Genomic DNA, 19,141 nt, shown 5'->3' with positions numbered 1-19,141 from the left:
CAGGAGAATTGCTTGAACTTGGGAGGCAGAGGTTGCAGTGCACCATGATTGCGCCATTGCACTCCCGCCTGGGCGACAGAGAGAAACTCTGTCTCAAAACAGACAAACAGAAAAAAGTACACACTTTTAGGATTGACAACAATAAGGATGTATTATTGAAATGTAAAAATAAATTTAAAACTTCAGGCCGGGGGTAGTGGCTCAAGCCTGTAATCCCAGCACTATGGGAGGCCGAGGCGGGCAGATCACCTGAGGTTGGGAGTTCGAGACCAGCCTGGTTAACATGGTAAAACCTCGTTTCCACTAAATATACAAAATCAACTCAGCGTGGAGGTGCATGCCTGTAATCCCAGCTACTCGGGAGGCTGAGGCAGGAGAATCATTTGAACCCAGGAGGCAGAGGTTGCAGTGAGCCAAGATCATGCCATTTTACTTCAGCCTGGGCAACAGAGTAAGACTCTGCCTCCAAAAACAAAAACAAAAACTTCATTTTACTCATTTGATTTCAACTAATCACCCTTCCCAATAAGTACAGAATAGCAAAACAGCAGCCAAATTAATAGGCTGTCACTTTCTCTGGCTTATACAGTCTGCCCTCTGGTGGAAGTGCTAATTAACAGTGAAAGGGCCAAATAGACATAGCAGGTGAGAAACAAGACCAAGTGAGCCACTGTAGAGGCACCAACTGAATAATCCAGGGGTGACTGCAATAATTAGTTATGACATTTCTACACTTTCCTCTGAAAAGTAAATACAACAATTTCTGGCCATAGGCCAGGCCTTAAAATATATACTTTCTGTACTACTTCATATAAAATGTGAATGTAGGACCCTAAAGTTGAAGATTAGTATACCTCTTCAGCCCTCGAGGCTCTTCTTATTCCCCAATTCATGGGGTCTTCATGGGCAGTGGGAATTTCCAAGGAGTTAAAAACACTTTCACATAAGTAAAGATTTTGCAAATACACTGTGAATCAGAATTTAAAAATTTAAACTGCTTTTTCCTCTAATAAATTGCACGCTATGGTCATGTGAGATTAAAGTATAACTTATCCCCATTTTCCTTTTTGTCTTTATAATATACTCACTTCCTGATCTGGGGTCCATTCAATTGCTTCTATTAGAAACAGATTTAAAGGAATTGTTCTTATACACTATTATTTTAGGGAAAAGAAATGTATAGTGTTAATTATCTACTTAGAAATATTCCCAAATTATTCTTCAGGAAATTAACAATGATATTTTATTAGGTTTTTCTTGATTGTATCTTCCAGGAAAGACTGGCATTCAGCATCCACTCCACTGGAGGTAAAGAAGTATAGTCTGATAATGGTTTGTTTGGAAGTCAGATTTCCAAGTGCTAGGACTAGCTGGCCACCACATACAGTTCAAGATGTGTGGTTCAAGATGCATCACTAGCTATGGCTGTGGTTTCCTTGGTTAGAACACAGGGGCTTTACTTACCTATCTCCTAGGAAGTGGAAAAACAATCAGTATAGGAAAGGAGCTTTGGGAAGCTCTGAGACTTAAACAAAAGAAGCCAAGCAAGAAATACATTACTTGGTGCTATGTTTTCCTGTAGACTAGGTTACAGAATAACTGAAACCAAGGCCATTGATGTGGGGGAAAAAAAAATGTTAAGATATTTTTAAGAGGGTATAAACAGCACCTGAGCTCAATGAGATTCATGACCGGTCTGTTTACCTGCTGCCTCCTCCTGCGGCATTGTGGGGGTTCTTCGGGGCCCCTGTGGCCCACTGTTCTTGTCACTGTTGTTTTCCTCCAGACTGCCTGCTGGCTCTTGGGTTTTCATCAACTGACTCAAGAGAACTGCCAAAATATTCTGCATGTCAGCTGGTGTGCTTGAAGCTTCAGGGGTCGTCTGTTCTGCTGAAGGCAGGATCACTGGGGCAGAGGGTGCTTCCTTCAAAGACTCCTCTGGGGCCATGGTCTCTGAGTCCTGCTGCTGGGAAGTAGCTTCCGTCAGGGCACTGATGGATTGATTCAGGGCTTCCAGCTGCTGCTGCATCTCTGGGTTGGAGTGGATGTTAAGCAGCTGTGCCATTTGAGGGATGCTCAGGTCGGTTTGGCTCTGCAGCAGGTTTAACAACACTGCCAATTCACTTTGATTCAGCTGTTGTGTGATGTCACCAAGGCCTGTGGAAAGACAGTGAAGCCAATATAAGAGGATGAGACAGGCCAAGGACCCTTTGGCTTCTTCAACTGGCAACAACAACTTACAATATCCAAAAAATAAAGTTTTCATTTTAAATGTCTCATTTTTCATGCCTTAAAATGTCATGACACAGTTTGTTATTCTTTATGTTTTCCCTTAAAAAATACAGGCACTAATAACTAAAACATCTCTGGATTATGCATAAAAGTGACTCCATTTTACCTGTATTTTTCAAGGTCTGTGATTTTTCAACCCTTACTGTACATCAGAATTACCAGGAGAGATTTTAAAATCTCTCCTATTCAGATGCCTCAGGACCCATCCTTAGATGGGCGTAATTGTTTTTAAAGCTTCCTGGATGATTCCAATGTATAGCCAGTATTGAGAACCATTGCTGTAAGTGAAGAGGGAAGGGAAAGTGAACCAGAAAAGAGTATCTTTTGTTCCGAAGAATTGGTCATAAAACAGAACTACTTTGTTGTAATAGTTCAATATGACATAGCTTCAGATACATTTAGATCAAAGTAAGTCTACAGAACAACATTCAGCTATTGTAATTTAACATGATTAGATTCTATGAAGGTCCTACCAAATCTAATATAAACAAGGCTCTAAATTATGTGTGTTAGAAAGTCATGGGTGAACTAACCTTAAATTAAATTTGGCTTACCTAATTCACTGATTTATGCCACACATTTAATTGAGATACAGTGTTCCATACATATTTCAGGAAAGGCAAATGATCCATTGTAGACTTTCTGGACCATATGTACAAAACTTGGTTAATCTCCTTCTCCCCATAATGAGGACATTAACCTCTGTCCTAATGGTTCACTGGACAAAAACTAAAACACAGACACACACACAGAATCCTTACACTTGACCTTCAAAACCTGCCAAATACGCTTAGTAAAAGCACAAAGGCCCCATTCTGGCACTGACCTATTGCATCCCCAGCCCCAGGCTCCACCTTGCCAGGAGCAGGCTGAGGTGGTGCTGGGCTGCTACTCTTCACAGGCTCAGCGTTTGTCCCTGAGGTATTTTCTTTTCGAGAAGTTTTGGATGGAGGTGGCTCTTCCACTACCACACCGCTCTGTCGCTGACGTCGCCGTTTCTTACTCCACAACTCATGGCAATCTTGCCAGTGGGGGAGGCTGGAAAAAGACAAAGCAAAGGGGAAATATGTATGGGAATGCAGCAGTGAATGAATGGAGGAGCAAAGGATTAAAATGGGAAGGCGAAGACTGTGGGAAATGTCAAGAATAAGGAAAACAAAAGTAGGTAACAGCAGTGTAAAAGAAGTCATGGCAGATGGTAGTCTGAGGAAATAAAAGTACAAAAGTCCAAGAAAGTTATACAGTGAGAAAGGATGATCTTGCTAATACTAGGTACAGACCAGCTATATAAATTCCCATATAAATATTGTCTTTCCTTGGCATAACAAGAATAAAGGAGAACTGTATTGATCAAGTTTCAGTAGGGAATAAAGAGGAGGACAGAAATGGCTGGCTTGTTAATGTATACAAAAGGTCAAGGAAAGGTGGTGACTTAAACCATGGAACCATGTATCATGATCAAAACATCTCTGTGCAAAATCAACTTATGTGTAATTTGGTTTGTGAGGACCACAGACTAGTTCTCTCCCCTTTCTGCCCACAGAATTTCCATGATTGGATATCAACCTGCTCATCTGTGGAGTTCAGGACTATGTATAACTTAGTACATTTTTCCAGACTTTCCCATACAACCAGACCAAGTAGATAAAATCTTACTACAAAAATCTCTCGATAATAGGAGTTCCCAAATTTCAGTAAAACCCTTATATATTTCAAGTCATATTCAATGTATCAATATTCCAATGTAATAAATGAATTTGGCTGGGCACGGTGGCTCACATCTGTAATCCCAGCACTTTGGGAGATAGAGGCAGGCAGATCATGAGGTCAGGAGTTCGAGACTAGCCTGGCAACATGGTAAAATCCTATCTCTACTAAAAATATAAAAATTAGCTAGGTGTGGTGTTGTGTGCCTGTTAATTCCAGCTACTAGGGTGACTGAGGCAGGAGGATTGCTTGAACCCGGGAGGTGGAGGCAGCAGTGAGCCAAGACCACACCACTGCACTCCAGCCTGGGCAACAGAACAAGAGTGTGTCTCAAAAATACATGAATTTGGACATTTCTTTGGAGCAATCAGATTTAGTTACTACCTACTCATGAACTAACATCCTATCCATTTTTAAGACATGCAGTCTTTCTTAAGGTAAGAAAATAACCCCCAAAATGTGACATTAAAGCTGTAATACTATGACAAATTCAAAGCTAAAAGACTCTTTTTTTCCTTTTCTTTTGAGACGAAGTCTTGCTCTGTTGCCCAGGCTAGAGTGCAGTGGTGCAATCTCGGTTCACTGCAACCTCCTCCTCCCAGGTTCAAGCGATTCTCCTGCCTCAGTCTCCCTGAGTAGCTGGGACTACAAGTACACGCCACTACACTCGGCTAATTTTTTTATTTTTTAGTAGAGACAAGGTTTCACTATGTTGGCCAAACTGGTCTCGAACTCATGACCTCAGGTGATCTGCCTGCCTCAGCCTCCCAAAGTGCTAGGATTACAGGCGTGAGCAACTGTGTCAGGCCAGATAAAAGACTTTTTATGTGCTATAATGTGGGATATGAACCTATGAAGCTCCAAAACAATACACAGGCATTCATAAGATTTTAATGAAATAGAGACACATCAAAATATCATATTTCTTTTATGTTACTTTAATTTTTTCAGATGGAGTATCACTCTATGGCCCAGGCAGGCACTGGCACAATCTCGGCTCACTGCAACCTCCACCTCCTGAGTTCAGGCGATTCTCTTCCCTCAGCCACCCAAGTAGCCAGGACTACAAGTGCACACCACCACATCTGGTTAATTTTTTGTATTTTTAGGAAAGATGGAGTTTTACCATGTTGGCCAGGCTCTCTTGAACTGCTGACCTCAGGTGATTCATCCACCTTGGCCTCCCAAAGTGCTAGGATTACCAGTAAAAGCGACCACGCCCGGACGAAAGATCTTATTTCTTACATCAAAATTCAGTAACCTGGCCAGGCGCGGTGGCTCACGCCTAAAATCACAGCACTTTGGGAGGCCAAGGCAGGCAAATCACCTGAGGTAGGGAATTGGAGACAAGCCTGACCAACATGGTGAAACCTCGTCTCTAATAAAAATATAAAAATTAGCCAGCTGTGGTGGCAGGCTCCTGTAATCCAGCTACTCAGGAGGCTGAGACACGAGAATCGCTTCAACCCGGGAGGTAGAGGTTGCAGTGAGCTGAGATTACGCCATTGTACTCCAGCCTGGGTGACAGAGTGAGAGACCTTGTCTCAGAAAAAAAACGAAAAACAAAAAACAAAAACAAAAACAAAAAACTGGCAGTGATGCAAACCATTTAAAACTGGGACTGTCGGCCGGGCTCAGTGGCTCATGCCTGTAATCCCAGCACTTTCGGAGGCTGAGGCAGGCAGATCACCTCAGGTCGGGAGTTCAAGACCAGTCTGACCAATATGGCGAAACTCCGTCTCTACTAAAAATACAAAATTAGCCAGGCATGGGGGCACATGCCTGTAATCCCAGCTACTTGGGAGGCTGAGGCAGGAGAAACGCTTGTGGTGAGTCGAGATCACGCCACTGCACTCCAGCCTGGGCAACAAGAGTGAAATTCTGTCTCAAAAATAATAACAAAAAACCCCCCCAAAAACTGGGACTGTCTCTGCAAGTGTGAGATATACGTGGTCACCAGAGATATGCATGATTGCGGCAGAAGGAATGGTTAAAAGCAAAAACCAGAAGGAGGCCAAGCGTGATGTCTCCTGGCTGTAATCCCACGACTTTGGAAGGCTGAGGCGGGAAAATCACTTGAGCCCAGGAGTTTTGAGACAGCCTGGGCAACATTGTGAGACGCCATTTCTACAATTAGGAAAAAAAAAAAATGGTGGCTCATGCCTGTAATCCCAACACTTTGGGAGGCTGAGGCAGGCAGATCACCTGAAGTCAGGAGTCTCAGACCAGCTTGGCCAACACGGTGAAACCCTGTCTCTACTAAAAATACAAAAACAATTAGTTGGGTGTGGTGGCCTGCACCTGTAATCCCAGCTACTCAGGAGGCTGAGACAGGAGAATCACTTGAATCCAGCAGGTGGAGGTTGCAGTGAGCCGAGATCATGCCACTGCACTCCAGCCTGGGCGACAGGGCGACACTCTGTCTTGGAAAAAAACAAAAAAGGCTGGGAGCGGTAGCTCATACCTATAATCCCAGCACTTTGGGAGGCCGAGGCAGGCGGACCACGTGAGGCCAGGAGTTCAAGATCAGCCTGGCCAACATGGTGAAACCCCGTCTCTACTAAAAATATAAAAATTAGCCGGGCATGGTGGCAGGCGCCTGTAACCCCAGCTACTTGGGAGGCTGAGGCAGGAGAATCACTTGAAACCAGGAGGCAGAGATTGCAGTAAGCCAATATCGTGCCACTGCACTCAAGCCTAGATGCCAAGAGTAAAACTCCATCTCAAAACAAACAAACAGGCCAGGCGTGGTGGCTCACACCTGTAATCCCAGCACTTTAAGGGGCCAAGATGGGTAGGAGTTCAAGACCAGCCTGGCCAACATGGTAAAACCCTGTCTCTACTAAAAATACAAAAAAAAGGCCGGGCGCGGTGGCTCATGCCTGTAATCCCAGCACTTTGGGAGGCTGAGGCGGGTGGATCACCTGAGGTCAGGAGGTCGAGACCAGCCTGATCAACATGGAGAAACCCTGTCTCTACTAAAAACACAAAATTACCTAGGCATGGTGGCGCATGCCTGCAATCCCAGCTACTTGGGAAGGCTGAGGGAGGTGAATCGCTTAAACCTGGGAAGTGGAGGTTGTGGTGAGCTGAGATTGCGCCACTGTACTCCAGCCTGGGCAACAAAAGCGAAACTCCGTCTCATAAAACAAAACAAAAAAAATGCAAAAAACTAGCCGGGCGAGATGGCGGGCGCCTGTAGTCCCAGCTGCTCGGGAGGCTGAGGCAGGAGAATGGCGTGAACCCGGGAGGCGGAGCTTGTAGTGAGCCGAGATCGCGCCACTGCACTCCAGCCTGGGCGACAGAGCGAGACTCCGTCCCAAAAAAAAAAAAAAAAAAAAAAAAACAAAACAAGACAAAACAAAAACACAAAAAAATTAGCCGGGCATCGTGGTGGGCACCTGTAATCCTAGCTACTTGCAAGGCTGAGGCAGAAGAATCGCTTGAACATGGGAGGCGGAGGAGGCAGAGCACAGGATTCCATCTCAAAACAACAAAAAAAAAAAGAAAGAAAAAAACACGCAGGGCGCAGTGGCTTACGCCTGTAATCCCAACACTTTGGGAGGCTGAAGTAGGTGGATCACCTGAGGTCAGGAATTCAAGACCAGCCAGGCCAGCAAGGTGTAACCCCGTCTCTACTAAAAATACAAAAATTAGCCAGGTGTGGTGGTGTGTGCCTGTAGTCCCAGCTACTTGGGAAGCTGAGGCACGAGAATCGCTTGAACCCTGCAGAGATTGCAGTGAGCTGAGTTGCACCCCTGCACTCCTGCCTGGGCGACAGAGAAAGACTCCATCTCAAAAATAAGTAAATAAACAAACCAACAAACCCACAAAAAACTAAAAGGAATACTTTCAAAGAGGCTCTATAGAACAATATTCTGAGATGGAGATCCAGGGACAAAAGAAGACAGCTTGAGTCAAATTAGAACAAGCATCAAAGCTAAATCTATTACTTATATAAAGAAAAAAACAAAGATAAAACAAAAAAAACCTCAACCATAATACTCAAAGACACCTCTTCATTTGGGTCTTACTGGGCATTTGTGGTTCTTTTATGAGTTTCTCATCTTCTAAGGCCCAGGGGAAGGTTTAGGGTCACAACGCAGCTACCAGCACTTACTCTGGAGGAGCCATTTTGCTGAGCTCAACATCTTTAAGGAAGTCGCTCTGTAGGGTCTGTTCAGCTGTGCACCGCTTACTAGGATCTAGTGTCAGCATGTGGTCCAATAAATCAAGTGCTGCAGAAGGAATGCTATGGAAAAGAACACAGAAAGGACAGTTCACAATGACCCTACAGTTCTCAAATTCTATGTGAAAGGGTCTCACACCTGTAATTCCAGCACTTTGGGAGGCCAAGGTAGGAGGACTGCTTAAGGCCAGAAGTTTGAGATCAACCTGGGCAACATACTGAGACCTCACCTCTACAAACATATATATTTTTAATTAGCAGGGTGCAGTGCTGTGCACCCTGTAGTCTCAGCTACTTAGGAGGCTGACAACGGAGAATCACTTGAACCTAGGAATTTGAGGCTGCAGTGAGCTCTTATTGCACAACTGCATTCTAGCCTGGGCAACAGAGCAAGAGCCCCCATCTCTTTCAAAAAAAAAAAAAAAAGGGATGGGCAATGTTGGCTCATGCCTATAGTCCCACCCAGCACTTTGGGAGGCTGAAGCGAATGGATCATTTGAGGTCAGGAGTTCAGGACCAGCCTGGCCAACACAGTGAAACCCCATCTCTACTAAAAATAGAAAAAATTAGCCAGGCATGGTGACGCATGCTTGTAATCCTAGCTCCTCGGAGGGCTGAGAATCGCTTGGACCCAGGAGGCGGAGGTTGCAGTGAGATCACACCTAGACAGAGTGAGACGGTCTCAAAAAAAAAAAACAAAAAAAAAAGTCTTCGAATTTCCATGTAAAATCAAAGAAAGGAAGTTGGAAGTTGGCTAACGCAAGCAAGCAGATTTGCTCCCACACAGGATTTAAGAAATGCTGGGCTGGGGCCAGGTGCGGTGGCTCAAGCCTATAATCCCAGCACTTTGGGAGGCTGAGGCGGGTGGATCACAAGGTCAGGAGATCGAGACTATCCTGGCTAACATGGTGAAACCCCGTCTCTACTAAATGTACCAAAAATTAGCCGGGCATGGTAGCTGGTGCCTATAGTTCCAGCTACTCAGGAGGCTGAGGCAGGAGAATGGCGTGAATCTGGGAGGCGGAGCCTGCACTGAGCTGAGATCCCACCACTGGACTCCACCCTGGGCGACAGAGTGAGACTCCGTCTCAAAAAAATTAAAAAAAAGAGAAATGCTGGGCCGGGCACAGTTGCTCATGCCTGTAATCCCCACACTTTGAGGGGCCGAGGTGGGTGGATAATCTGAGGTCAGGAGTTCGAGACCAGGCTGGCTAACATGGTGAAACCCCGTTTCTATTAAAAATACAAAAAATTAGCTGGGCATGGTGACGCGTGCCTGTAATCCCTGCTACTCAGGAAGCTGAGGCAGGAGAAACACTTGAACCCAGGAGGCAGAGGTTGCAGTGAGCCAAGATCATGCCATTGCACTCTGGCTTGGGCAACAAGAGTGAAACCTCGTCTCAAAAACAAACAAACAAACAAGAAATGCTGTGCTATAACACAAGTAAAAATGTGACCAGTTCTGGCCAGGAGTGGTGGCTTGCACCTATAATTCCAGCTCTTCGGGAGGCCGAGGCAGGCAGATCACTTGAGGTCAGGAGTTCAAGACCAGTCTGGCCAACATGGTGAAATGCCATTTCTACTAAAAATACAAAAATTAACTGTGCATGGTGGCGGGTGCCTGTAATTCCAGCTACTTGGAAGGTTGAGGCAGGAGAATTGCTTGAACCTGAGAGACAAGGGTTGTGGTGAGCCGAGATTGTGTCACCGCACTCCAACCTGGTTGACACACACACAAAAATATGGCCAGTTCCATTCATCTATTAAAGTTAAAAAAAATAAAATAACAGAGAGGGAAAAAAGTAAGAAGAAAAACAAAACCAAAACATGGCCAGGCGTGGTAGCACAACCAGTGATCTTCCTACCTTAGCCTCCCATAGTTTAAGCCAAGCACTTTGGGAGGCTGAAGCAGGAAGATCACTTGAGCCCAGGAGCTCAAGACCAGCCTGGGCAACATTAGGAGACCCTATCTCTACAGGGGGAAAAAAAAAATGCCAGGTGTGGTGGCAGTTGCCTGTGGTCCCAGCTATTCAGCAGGCTAAGGTGGGGCCAGGCGTGGTGGCTTATGCCTATAATCCCAGCACTTTGGAAGGCGGAGGCGGGTGGATCACAAAGTCAGGAGTTCAAGACCAGCCTGGCCAACATGGTGAAACCCCGTCTCTACTAAAAATATAAAAATTAGCTGGGCATGGTGGCAGGTGCCTGTAATCCCAACTACGCGGGAGGCTGAGGCAGGAGAATCACTTGAACTTGGAGGGTAGAGGTTGCAGTGAACCGAGCTCACACCACTGCACTCCAGCCTGGGCAGCAAAGTGAGACTCTGTCTCAAAAAAAAAAAAAAAAAAAAAAAAAAAGAAGGCTAAGGTGGGTAAGGTGGGAGGATTGCTTGAGCCCAGCAGGTCAAGGCTGCAGTGAGCCCTAAGCATGCCATTGCACTCCAGCCTGGACAATAGAGCAAGACCCTGTCTCAATTTAAAAAACAAACAAACAAATAAAAAACCATGAAGCAACAGTTCCATTCACTTTTTCTCACGGGAAGATCAAGAAGGCTATGAGAAAATTTATATATTGTTCAAAATAAAATGGTTTTCTATTGTCTAAAGACTTCAGAAGAGAAAATTACAAAAAGGCTATGATAAAACTCATATACTGTTCAAATCTAAAATGTTTTCCTACACTGTGTTGCCATGATAAATTAGGACATTAACTCCCCAGACCAGGAAAAAGTCAAGTCTCAACACCAGCCAGACACAGAAACGAGATGTAACATTTTCCCCAACTCACAAAGAGAATTCTTCTCGTAGACGCCTTCTATATTGCTTCTTCGGTTTCATGGTGTTGAAGTAGGGTAGTTTGATAACATCAGGCCACACAGCTGGACAAGGGCTACCACAGAGTCGGCTGAAAACAAAGCAAAAAGCAAGAACAACAGAGTGAGTGAGTCAGCATCATGAATTCTGGAGGTTTCAGAAGCAGTAATTATTACCCCTCCTGAGGTCTGGGGAATCTTTGCTTATTACATTAGAGGGCATGCAGAAAGGAAAATAAATGATCCTTTGATTTGTGGAATGTTTTGATCCCCCCATACAGGTTTTTATTACCAGTTTTGTTCTGTTCGGTTAATACTAATTACAAAGGGCTAAGTTGGTCCTATAGTAACCCTATAGGGTAAACTGTGAGATGAGAAGAGAGTATAAGACTGAACATTTTGACAGATAATTGACAGTTTACCAAAAAACAAACAAAAAAAATGAGTTACATACCACCTTTAAAAAATGTCTACATTGGCCGGGGGCGGTGGCTCACACCTGTAATCCCAGCACTTTGGGAGGCCAAGGCGGGCAGCTCACAAGGTCAGGAGATCATGACCATCCTGGCTAACATGGTGAAACCCTGTCTCTACTAAAAATACAAAAAAATCACATGGGGGTGGCGGCAGGCGCCTGTAGTCCCAGCTACTCAGGAGGCTGAGGTAGGAGAATGGTATGAACCCGGGAGGTAGAGCTTGCAGTGAGCTGAGATGATGCCACTGCATTCCAGCTTGGGCGACAGAGCGAGACTCCATCTCAAAAAAAAAAAAAAAAAAAAAAAAAAAACACCAAAGGTCTACATTAGGCTGGTGTGGTGGCTCATGTGTGTAATCCCAGCACTTTGGGAGGTCAAGGCGGGAGGACTGTTTGAGCCCAGGAGTTCAAGCCCAGGCAACAAACATAATGAGACCCTGTCTCTACAAAACAAATGAATGAAAAAATAGCTGGGACTACAGGTGTAGTCCAAACTAATCAGGAGGGTAAGGAAGGAGGATCACTTGAGTGCAGGAGTTTGAGGTTGCAGTGAACTATGATTACACCACTGCACTCCACTCTAGGAGACAGAGTGAGACACTCTCTATTTAAAAAAAAACAAAAAACAAAAAACACTACACTAACCTGCCATATTCCTCCCCTTAATTTTATTCAAAAAACAATGGCCGGGCGCGGTGGCTCAAGCCTGTAATCCCAGCACTTTGGGAGGCCGAGATGGGCGGATCACAAGGTCAGGAGATCGAGACCATCCTGGCTAACACAGTGAAACCCCGTCTCTACTAAAAAATACAAAAATCTAGCCGGGCGAGGTGGCGGGCGCCTGTAGTCCCAGCTACTCCGGAGGCTGAGGCAGGAGAATGGCATAAATCCGGGAGGCGGAGCTTGCAGTGAGCTGAGATCCGGCCACTGCACTCCAGCCTGGGCGACAGAGCGAGACTCTGTCTCAAAAAAAAAAAAAGAAAAAACAAAACAAAAACAAATCCACCCAAATGCCAGCCCAACCCTGGGCCTTCCCCAAATTTTCTATTATAGGTTGTATTTCATAACTATTTACTTGCTATATACCTTACTAAATTCTAAATTCTTTGAAGGCAGGGATGTATTTTTTTTATCTCTGAATCCTAAAGTTTAATGTTAAAAGTAATCTGTTGTATAACAGGCTCAATAAATGTTTACTGAATAAACTTAATCTAATCTGAGCTATGAATGGAAGGGCCATCCCAAAAATGGTATGCTTTTATATGAAGAGCTAATAAAAAATATGCAAGGTAAGACCTAAAAATGAGGTGAAATAAAACTTCTTTATATGCATAGCCCGTGACAAAATATATGGTAAACCTGACTGAGTAAAGAGAAACTTACTTGGACATAAGCAACATAAATTCATTCAGAATGACTAGAAAGTGTTAGAAACTGGAGGATGAGATTACCTATCACACCTGGGCACTCAAGAGCACATGTACAGCTGTACCTGATCAGTTCTAGCTGAGCCAGTTCCAGATTGGCTTGAAAAATAGGCTTCTTTGTGAACAGTTCCCCAAGAATACATCTAGAAAAGGTAAAATTGAGAGGTCAGAAGAGAAATTCTTAGAGTCTACTTAAAGTGTCTCAAAACTTTTTTATATTATTAATGTATCGGGTTGCAACGAAGATAACTAGCCCCAAATTTCAGTGTCTGAGTTTCCAAAGAGAAAATATTTCTTACAGTGAAACAGACAGTATAAAGGATTTAAATTTGCCAGCAGATCAAACTTTTGTCACCTATTAAGGACACTCTACGAACAGAGAAAGGGAGTCAAGAGTCCTTTTCCATCATGCCATTGTAAATTAAGGAAATAACTAAAGATAATTTTACAAGGATGCTCAAAATTAAAGAACAATACTAACAAAAAATAAACAAGGATGCTCTCTGTAGTTAGTTTCTATAAAGTTTGTATTCGTTTTTGTCATTAATCTGCCCTGCAGAAGATGCACTATACTATAGCCCTCTTGACACTGTATTGCAAAGAAAATAATTTACTGTCATCAGCTAGGATCAGTTGGACTTTTTTATTTTTATTTTTTGAGGTAAGAGTCTCACTCTGTCGCCCAAGCTGGAGTACAGTGGCCCAATCTCTGCTCACTGTAACCTTTGCCTCCTGGGTTCAAGTGATTCTCTGCCTCAGCCTTCCAAGTAGCTGGGACTACAGGCATGCACCACCACACCCGGCTAATTTTTTTGTATTTTTAGTAGAATCTAGTGAATAAAACATGAATATATTTCAATTCATTTATGCTGATTAAAAGAGTGGGGGGGAGTATATACTATATAATTCCATTTGTATAAAATTCTAGAAATAGAAATTAATCTATATAGTGACAGAAAGCAGAACAGTGGTTTGCTTGGGAATGGGAGGGTATGAGTAGAGGAAAGGGATTACAAAAGAGCATAAGGAAACTGGCGGGTGATCATTATCTTGGTTGTGTTGATGGTTTTACTGGTGGATATATTAGGTAAAAGTATATAAAAATATATGCAGTTTATACTTCAATAAAAAACGTTTAACTATTGAATGAATTTGATAAGGCTATACTAAAGTCTTCTGTACTATTCTTGTAACTTTTCCATAGATTGAAATTATTTCAAAATAAATTAAAATAAAGGCTGAGCATGGCAGCTCATGCCTGTAATCCCAGCACTTTGGGAGGCCTAGGTAGGAGGATCACTTGAAGCCAAGAGTTCAAGACCAGACTGGTAACATAGCAAGACCACATCTCTTTGAAATAATAATAATAAAAAAGATTACATGAATATTCTATACCTTTTGTTATATGCCTAGAATTTTTCTTTTTTTTTTTTTTTTTTTTTTTTTTTTTTTTTTTTTTTGAGGCAGAGTCTCACTCTGTCGACCGGGATGGAGTACTGTGGCCGGATCTCAGCTCACTGCAAGCTCCGCCTCCCGGGTTCACGCCATTCTCCTGCCTCAGCCTCCCCGAGTAGCTGGGACTACAGGCGCCCGCCACCTCGCCGGGCTAGTTTTTGTATTTTTTAGTAGAGACGGGGTTTCACCGTGTTAGCCAGGATGGTCTCGATCTCCTGACCTCGTGATCCGCCCGTCTCCGCCTCCCAAAGTGCTGGGATTACAGGCTTGAGCCACCGCGCCCGGCCAATTTTTCATTTTTTTAAAGTGGGGAGAGAAAAAAAAAAATGGTCAATGAATCTGTCTGACCTATGCTTTGAAATGAAACAAATACAAAACCAAATTTATAGTTTTACTTTGAAATTCTTTAGTTTGACTTAATTTGAGAAAGCAAAACAAACCTAGCTTTTTAAGTGGTACTTTTCTATTAGAATTTGGATCTTTAGGCCGGGCACGGTGGCTCAAGCCTGTAATCCCAGCACTTTGGGAGGCCGAGACAGGCGGATCACGAGGTCAGGAGATCGACACCATCCTGGCTAACACGGTGAAACCCCGTCTCTACTAAAAAAATACAAAAAACTAGCCGGGCGAGGTGGCGGGCGCCTGTAGTCCCAGCTACTCAGGAGGCTGAGGCAGGAGAATGGTGTAACCCGGGAGGCGGAACTTGCAGTGAGCTGAGATCCGGCCACTGCACTCCAGCCTGGGCGGCAGAGCGAGACTCCGTCTCAAAAAATAATAATAATAAAATAAAAAAGAATTTGGACCTTTAAACAAATTATGTTAAAACACCTTTAAAGATAAATTCTTACTTCCTGCATTCTCTCAAACCCTATTCAGAGATGGAAAAGTAAAAGTAAAATTTAGGCCGGGCCCAGTGGCTGATGCCTGTAATCCTGGCACTTGGGGAGGCCAATGTGGGAGGACTGCTTGAGTCCAGGAGTGTGAGACCAGGCTGGGCAACACAGTGAGATCTGAGCTCTATAAAAATTAAAGAAAAGTAAAATTTAATTCTGCTTTCAACATTAACTGCCACATCAAGTTCTAAGTGCGGTGTTGTCGTCACAGCGGGTAAAATCAGACATTCAAAAAAGAAAAAAAGAAAAAAAAAACCACTAGGTTTTCAGATTCCCAACATAATTTGCTGTACTAGTCTTTCTAGTTCCTCCTCTTGATTCTAATTTGCACACTAAACTGTCATACCAATTCTCTATAAAAAATCCCATAAAAATATCTTCAGAGAGACTACCACGGATCACCAAAGTAGTAAGTTCACATCAAAACTCAAACAAAATCTTAATTCAATGAGCCACTGGGCTTTGAAGAATGTCTAACTTTCTGTAGTTTTAATTTCCAATTGTGTTTTTCTGTTTTATTTTCTTTTGGTTTCCAGTCCTTTGGTGGGAAGACATCTTCATTATGTAATCAACACTTTGCTACTGCACTGAGGTGGCAGGCTGCACAGACTGAAATAATAGTACCAAACAGAGCTATGAACTTTCCCCATGCATCTTAATGGGGCGTTAACTTTAGAGCCTGGTTGTGACAATTTAAATGCTAATACTGTTAAAGCAAATAGTCCAGAACAAAAACACATCCAGCTTGAGTCAGTAAAATTTAACTAAAGCTTTATTTGATTTGGGTAGGCTACTATAGAAATTATGCTCTTTCTCCATCATTCTGTTGAATTTTAAAATAAAACCCCTGTAGTGCTCCTCTTAAAGACTGACATTACTAGAGGAAGGAAAAGAATGGAAAGAAGTGATCTGCTCCACTGGGAAGTATATATGTTAGAATTGTAAAGTATAAAGGTCAAGGACAGTGTGTGAGTGGGCATAAAACATACAACATAAGATACAATTAACAAACATGGCCCATTTAAAACATCCATGCCCCAACACACAAACTGTAGTTTCTAAATATAATTTTCCACTAAAAGGGACTAAGACTACTTAGAGAAATGGCTGATTCCAGTTCTGGGACAGGAAATAAACAGGACAAGCTTAGAACCAAAAACAATATGTTTTCTACTATAACACCTATGGTGTGTCAAAAGGACTCAAAATATAGCCTGAATAAGCTCCCACTGGCTAAAGACTGCACAGTTTGAACAAGAATAAGGATAATAACCACAATGGATTAAAATACATCAAATAAGTTTAAATCCACGAGTTCATAATAAAACCAAAAAACAAAAACATTTTTCATTGGTCATCTTTGAAGGATACTAGGAAACTACTTCATTATTTTGAAAACTGTTAAATAAAATGAAAGAATTAACCTTCATCCTACCTTTTCTATATTATTTAGACCTGAGTTCAGCCAAACAGATGGGAGGATATAAAGCATCCAATAAGAAATGATATAATTAGAATGTGACCATCATAAAATAACCACAAATGAATTAACAGATGTGGGCAATGGCCAAGTAACTGATAACATCCCAAAAAAAGACTACTAATATTATGTAAAGTGGTGTGTGTGTATAAATCTGCTCATTTAGAACTGCCCTCACAAGGCCATAATAAAAAGCTGACTAGTTTGTATTGGATTGTTTTGTTCTGTTGTTTCAAAATCTTCCACAGACAACATACTCATTTACTGCTTGTACTCTGGGCAGAGGCTCCCACTGCTCCCCACCTCCCAACTCTGATGTACCACTGATTATACAACTTTTGTTAGAAGTATTCAAAACCAACTGTAAAGTAGTTTCAAGGTTTACTACCCTGACCCTGGGTGGGGTGGTGAGGAATCAACCTTTAATCCATTTACAATTTGTGAAAAGTAAAAAAGATAAGCTGGGTACGGCAACATGCGCCTGTAGTCACAGCTATTCAGGAGGCTGAGGCAGGAGGACTGCTTGAGCCCAGGAGTTCAAGGATATAGCGTGCTATGATCATGGTTATGAACAGCCACTGGACTCGAGAATAGGCAACATAGAAAGACTCGGTCTCAAACAATAAAAAGATAAAAAATCGGCCGGGCGTGGTGGCTCACGCCTGTAATCCCAGCACTTTGGGAGGCCGAAGCGGGCGGATCACGAGGTCAGGAGATCGAGACCATCCTGGCGAATACGGTGAAACCCCATCTCTACTAAAAATATAAAAAAATTAGCCAGGCGTGGTGGCAGGCGCCTGTAGTCCCAACTTCTAGGGAGGCTGAGGCGGGACAATGGCGTGAACCCAGGAGGTGCTGGAGCTTGCAGTGAGCGGAGATCGCACCACTGCACTCCAGTCTGAGCAACAGAGTAAGACTCCTTCTCAAAAAAAAAAAAAAAAAAAAGATAAAAAATTATGCTAAAATATATATATATCATCACAAGGATACAATCTCTGAAATCCAGACTACAAAAGGCTGGGTAGGAGAAGTGAAATAGTTTCTTCTAAGGAAATTATAAGGAAACAAAATAAATCAAAATTAGGTAACATAGAAGAGGAATGTAAAATTAAAAGATTTGATGTAATCAATTGCAATCTATGAACCTTACTGGATATCTTATTTCCAAATAGGATATCAATTCAAAGTTTAAACAAAAAAAGGAAGAAATCTGTTTTTTTAAAAAAGTGTCTCTGACATTAAGAAATATTCAACAGATTCCCCAGAAATCTGCCAAAAGTTTATCGCCATAAGAGCTCTAAAAAGCCAGTGTACAGAGAAAACAAAGTACAAGTCAACAATACGTAAGTTACAGACAAGAGAAAAACTTAACAGAACCTTACCCACAGCTCCAAACATCTATGGCTGGTGTGTAACGTTCCTCTCCTAGCAGTAGTTCTGGAGGTCGGTACCACAGAGTAATGACTTTGTTTGTGTAAGGGCGACTGAAATATAAAAAACAACCATGACATAAACTTACAATGGCTTCTGATGAAAAATATTCATATAACTAAATGCAAATAGAAATAGGTACCAAATGAAGATGAGACTGAAAAACAAATTCATAGCAACCTAACACTCCAAAAGTAAACTGGTCAGAAGTGGGAGATGAAGAAATAACTTCCAGGCTGGGTGTGGTGGCTCACACCTGTAATCCCAGCACTTTCGGAGGCCGAGGTGGGTGGATCACAAGGTCAGGAGATCAAGACCACGGTAAAACCCCGTCTCTACTAAAAATACAAAAAAACTAGCCAGTGCAGTGGCGGGCACCTGTAGTCCCAGTTACTTGGGAGGCTGAGGCAGGAGAATGGCGTGAACCCGGGAGGCAGAGCTTGCAGTGAGCTGAGACCACGCCACTGCACTCCAGCCTGGGTGACAGAGGAAGACTCCGTCTCAAAAAAAAAAGAAGTAACTTCCAGGCCTAGCGTGGTGGCTCATGCCTGTAAATCCCAGCACTTTGGGAGGCCTATAGGGGAGAATCATTTGAGGCCAGTTCAAGACCAACCTGGTCAACACTGCAAGATCTCACCTCTATTTTTTTTTTTTTTTTTTTGAGACGAAGTCTTGCTCTGTCCCCCAGGCTGGAGTACAGTGGTACCATCTCGGCTTATTGCAAGCTCTGCCTCCCAGGTTCATGCCATTCTCCTGCCTCAGCCTCCCGAGTAGCTGGGACTACAGGCACCCACCACCATACCTGGCTCATTTTTGTATTTTTAGTAGAGACGGGATTTCACCCTGTTAGCCACGATGGTTTTGATCTCCTGACCTCAGGTGATCCACCCACCTGGGCCTCCCAAAGTGCTGGGATGACAGGCGTGAGCCACCGCGCCTGGCCTATTTAGTTAATTTCTATTCCCACCCTCTAGCTCCAGGAA

General features: G+C 43.1%; 1 protein-coding gene across 26 annotated transcripts in view; it reads right to left on the bottom strand.

Annotated features, from left to right (window-relative positions):
* Positions 1–19,141, bottom strand: part of CDK12 (cyclin dependent kinase 12) — a 141,463-nt gene that overhangs the window by 69,445 nt on the left and 52,877 nt on the right. For all 26 annotated transcript variants that reach the window (XR_002730002.2, XR_002729994.2, XR_002729992.2 and 23 more), the window contains exons 8-13: positions 18,110–18,211; positions 12,965–13,042; positions 10,973–11,089; positions 8,120–8,251; positions 3,119–3,330; positions 1,705–2,157 (exon numbers count right to left, since the gene is read on the bottom strand). Coding sequence is in view for 3 of the 26 variants with exons in the window: in XM_023204266.2 (XP_023060034.1) it covers positions 1,705–2,157; positions 3,119–3,330; positions 8,120–8,251; positions 10,973–11,089; positions 12,965–13,042; positions 18,110–18,211 (1,094 nt within the window). In the remaining 23 variants the exon portion in view is untranslated. The remainder of the gene's footprint in view (positions 1–1,704; positions 2,158–3,118; positions 3,331–8,119; positions 8,252–10,972; positions 11,090–12,964; positions 13,043–18,109; positions 18,212–19,141) is intronic.

The sequence above is a fragment of the Piliocolobus tephrosceles genome, chromosome 16 (assembly GCF_002776525.5).
Source record: "Piliocolobus tephrosceles isolate RC106 chromosome 16, ASM277652v3, whole genome shotgun sequence".
Taxonomy (NCBI): Eukaryota; Metazoa; Chordata; class Mammalia; order Primates; family Cercopithecidae; genus Piliocolobus; species Piliocolobus tephrosceles.
The sequence above is the reverse complement of the archived record's forward strand: the minus strand, read 5'-3'. Positions and strand labels throughout refer to the sequence as shown.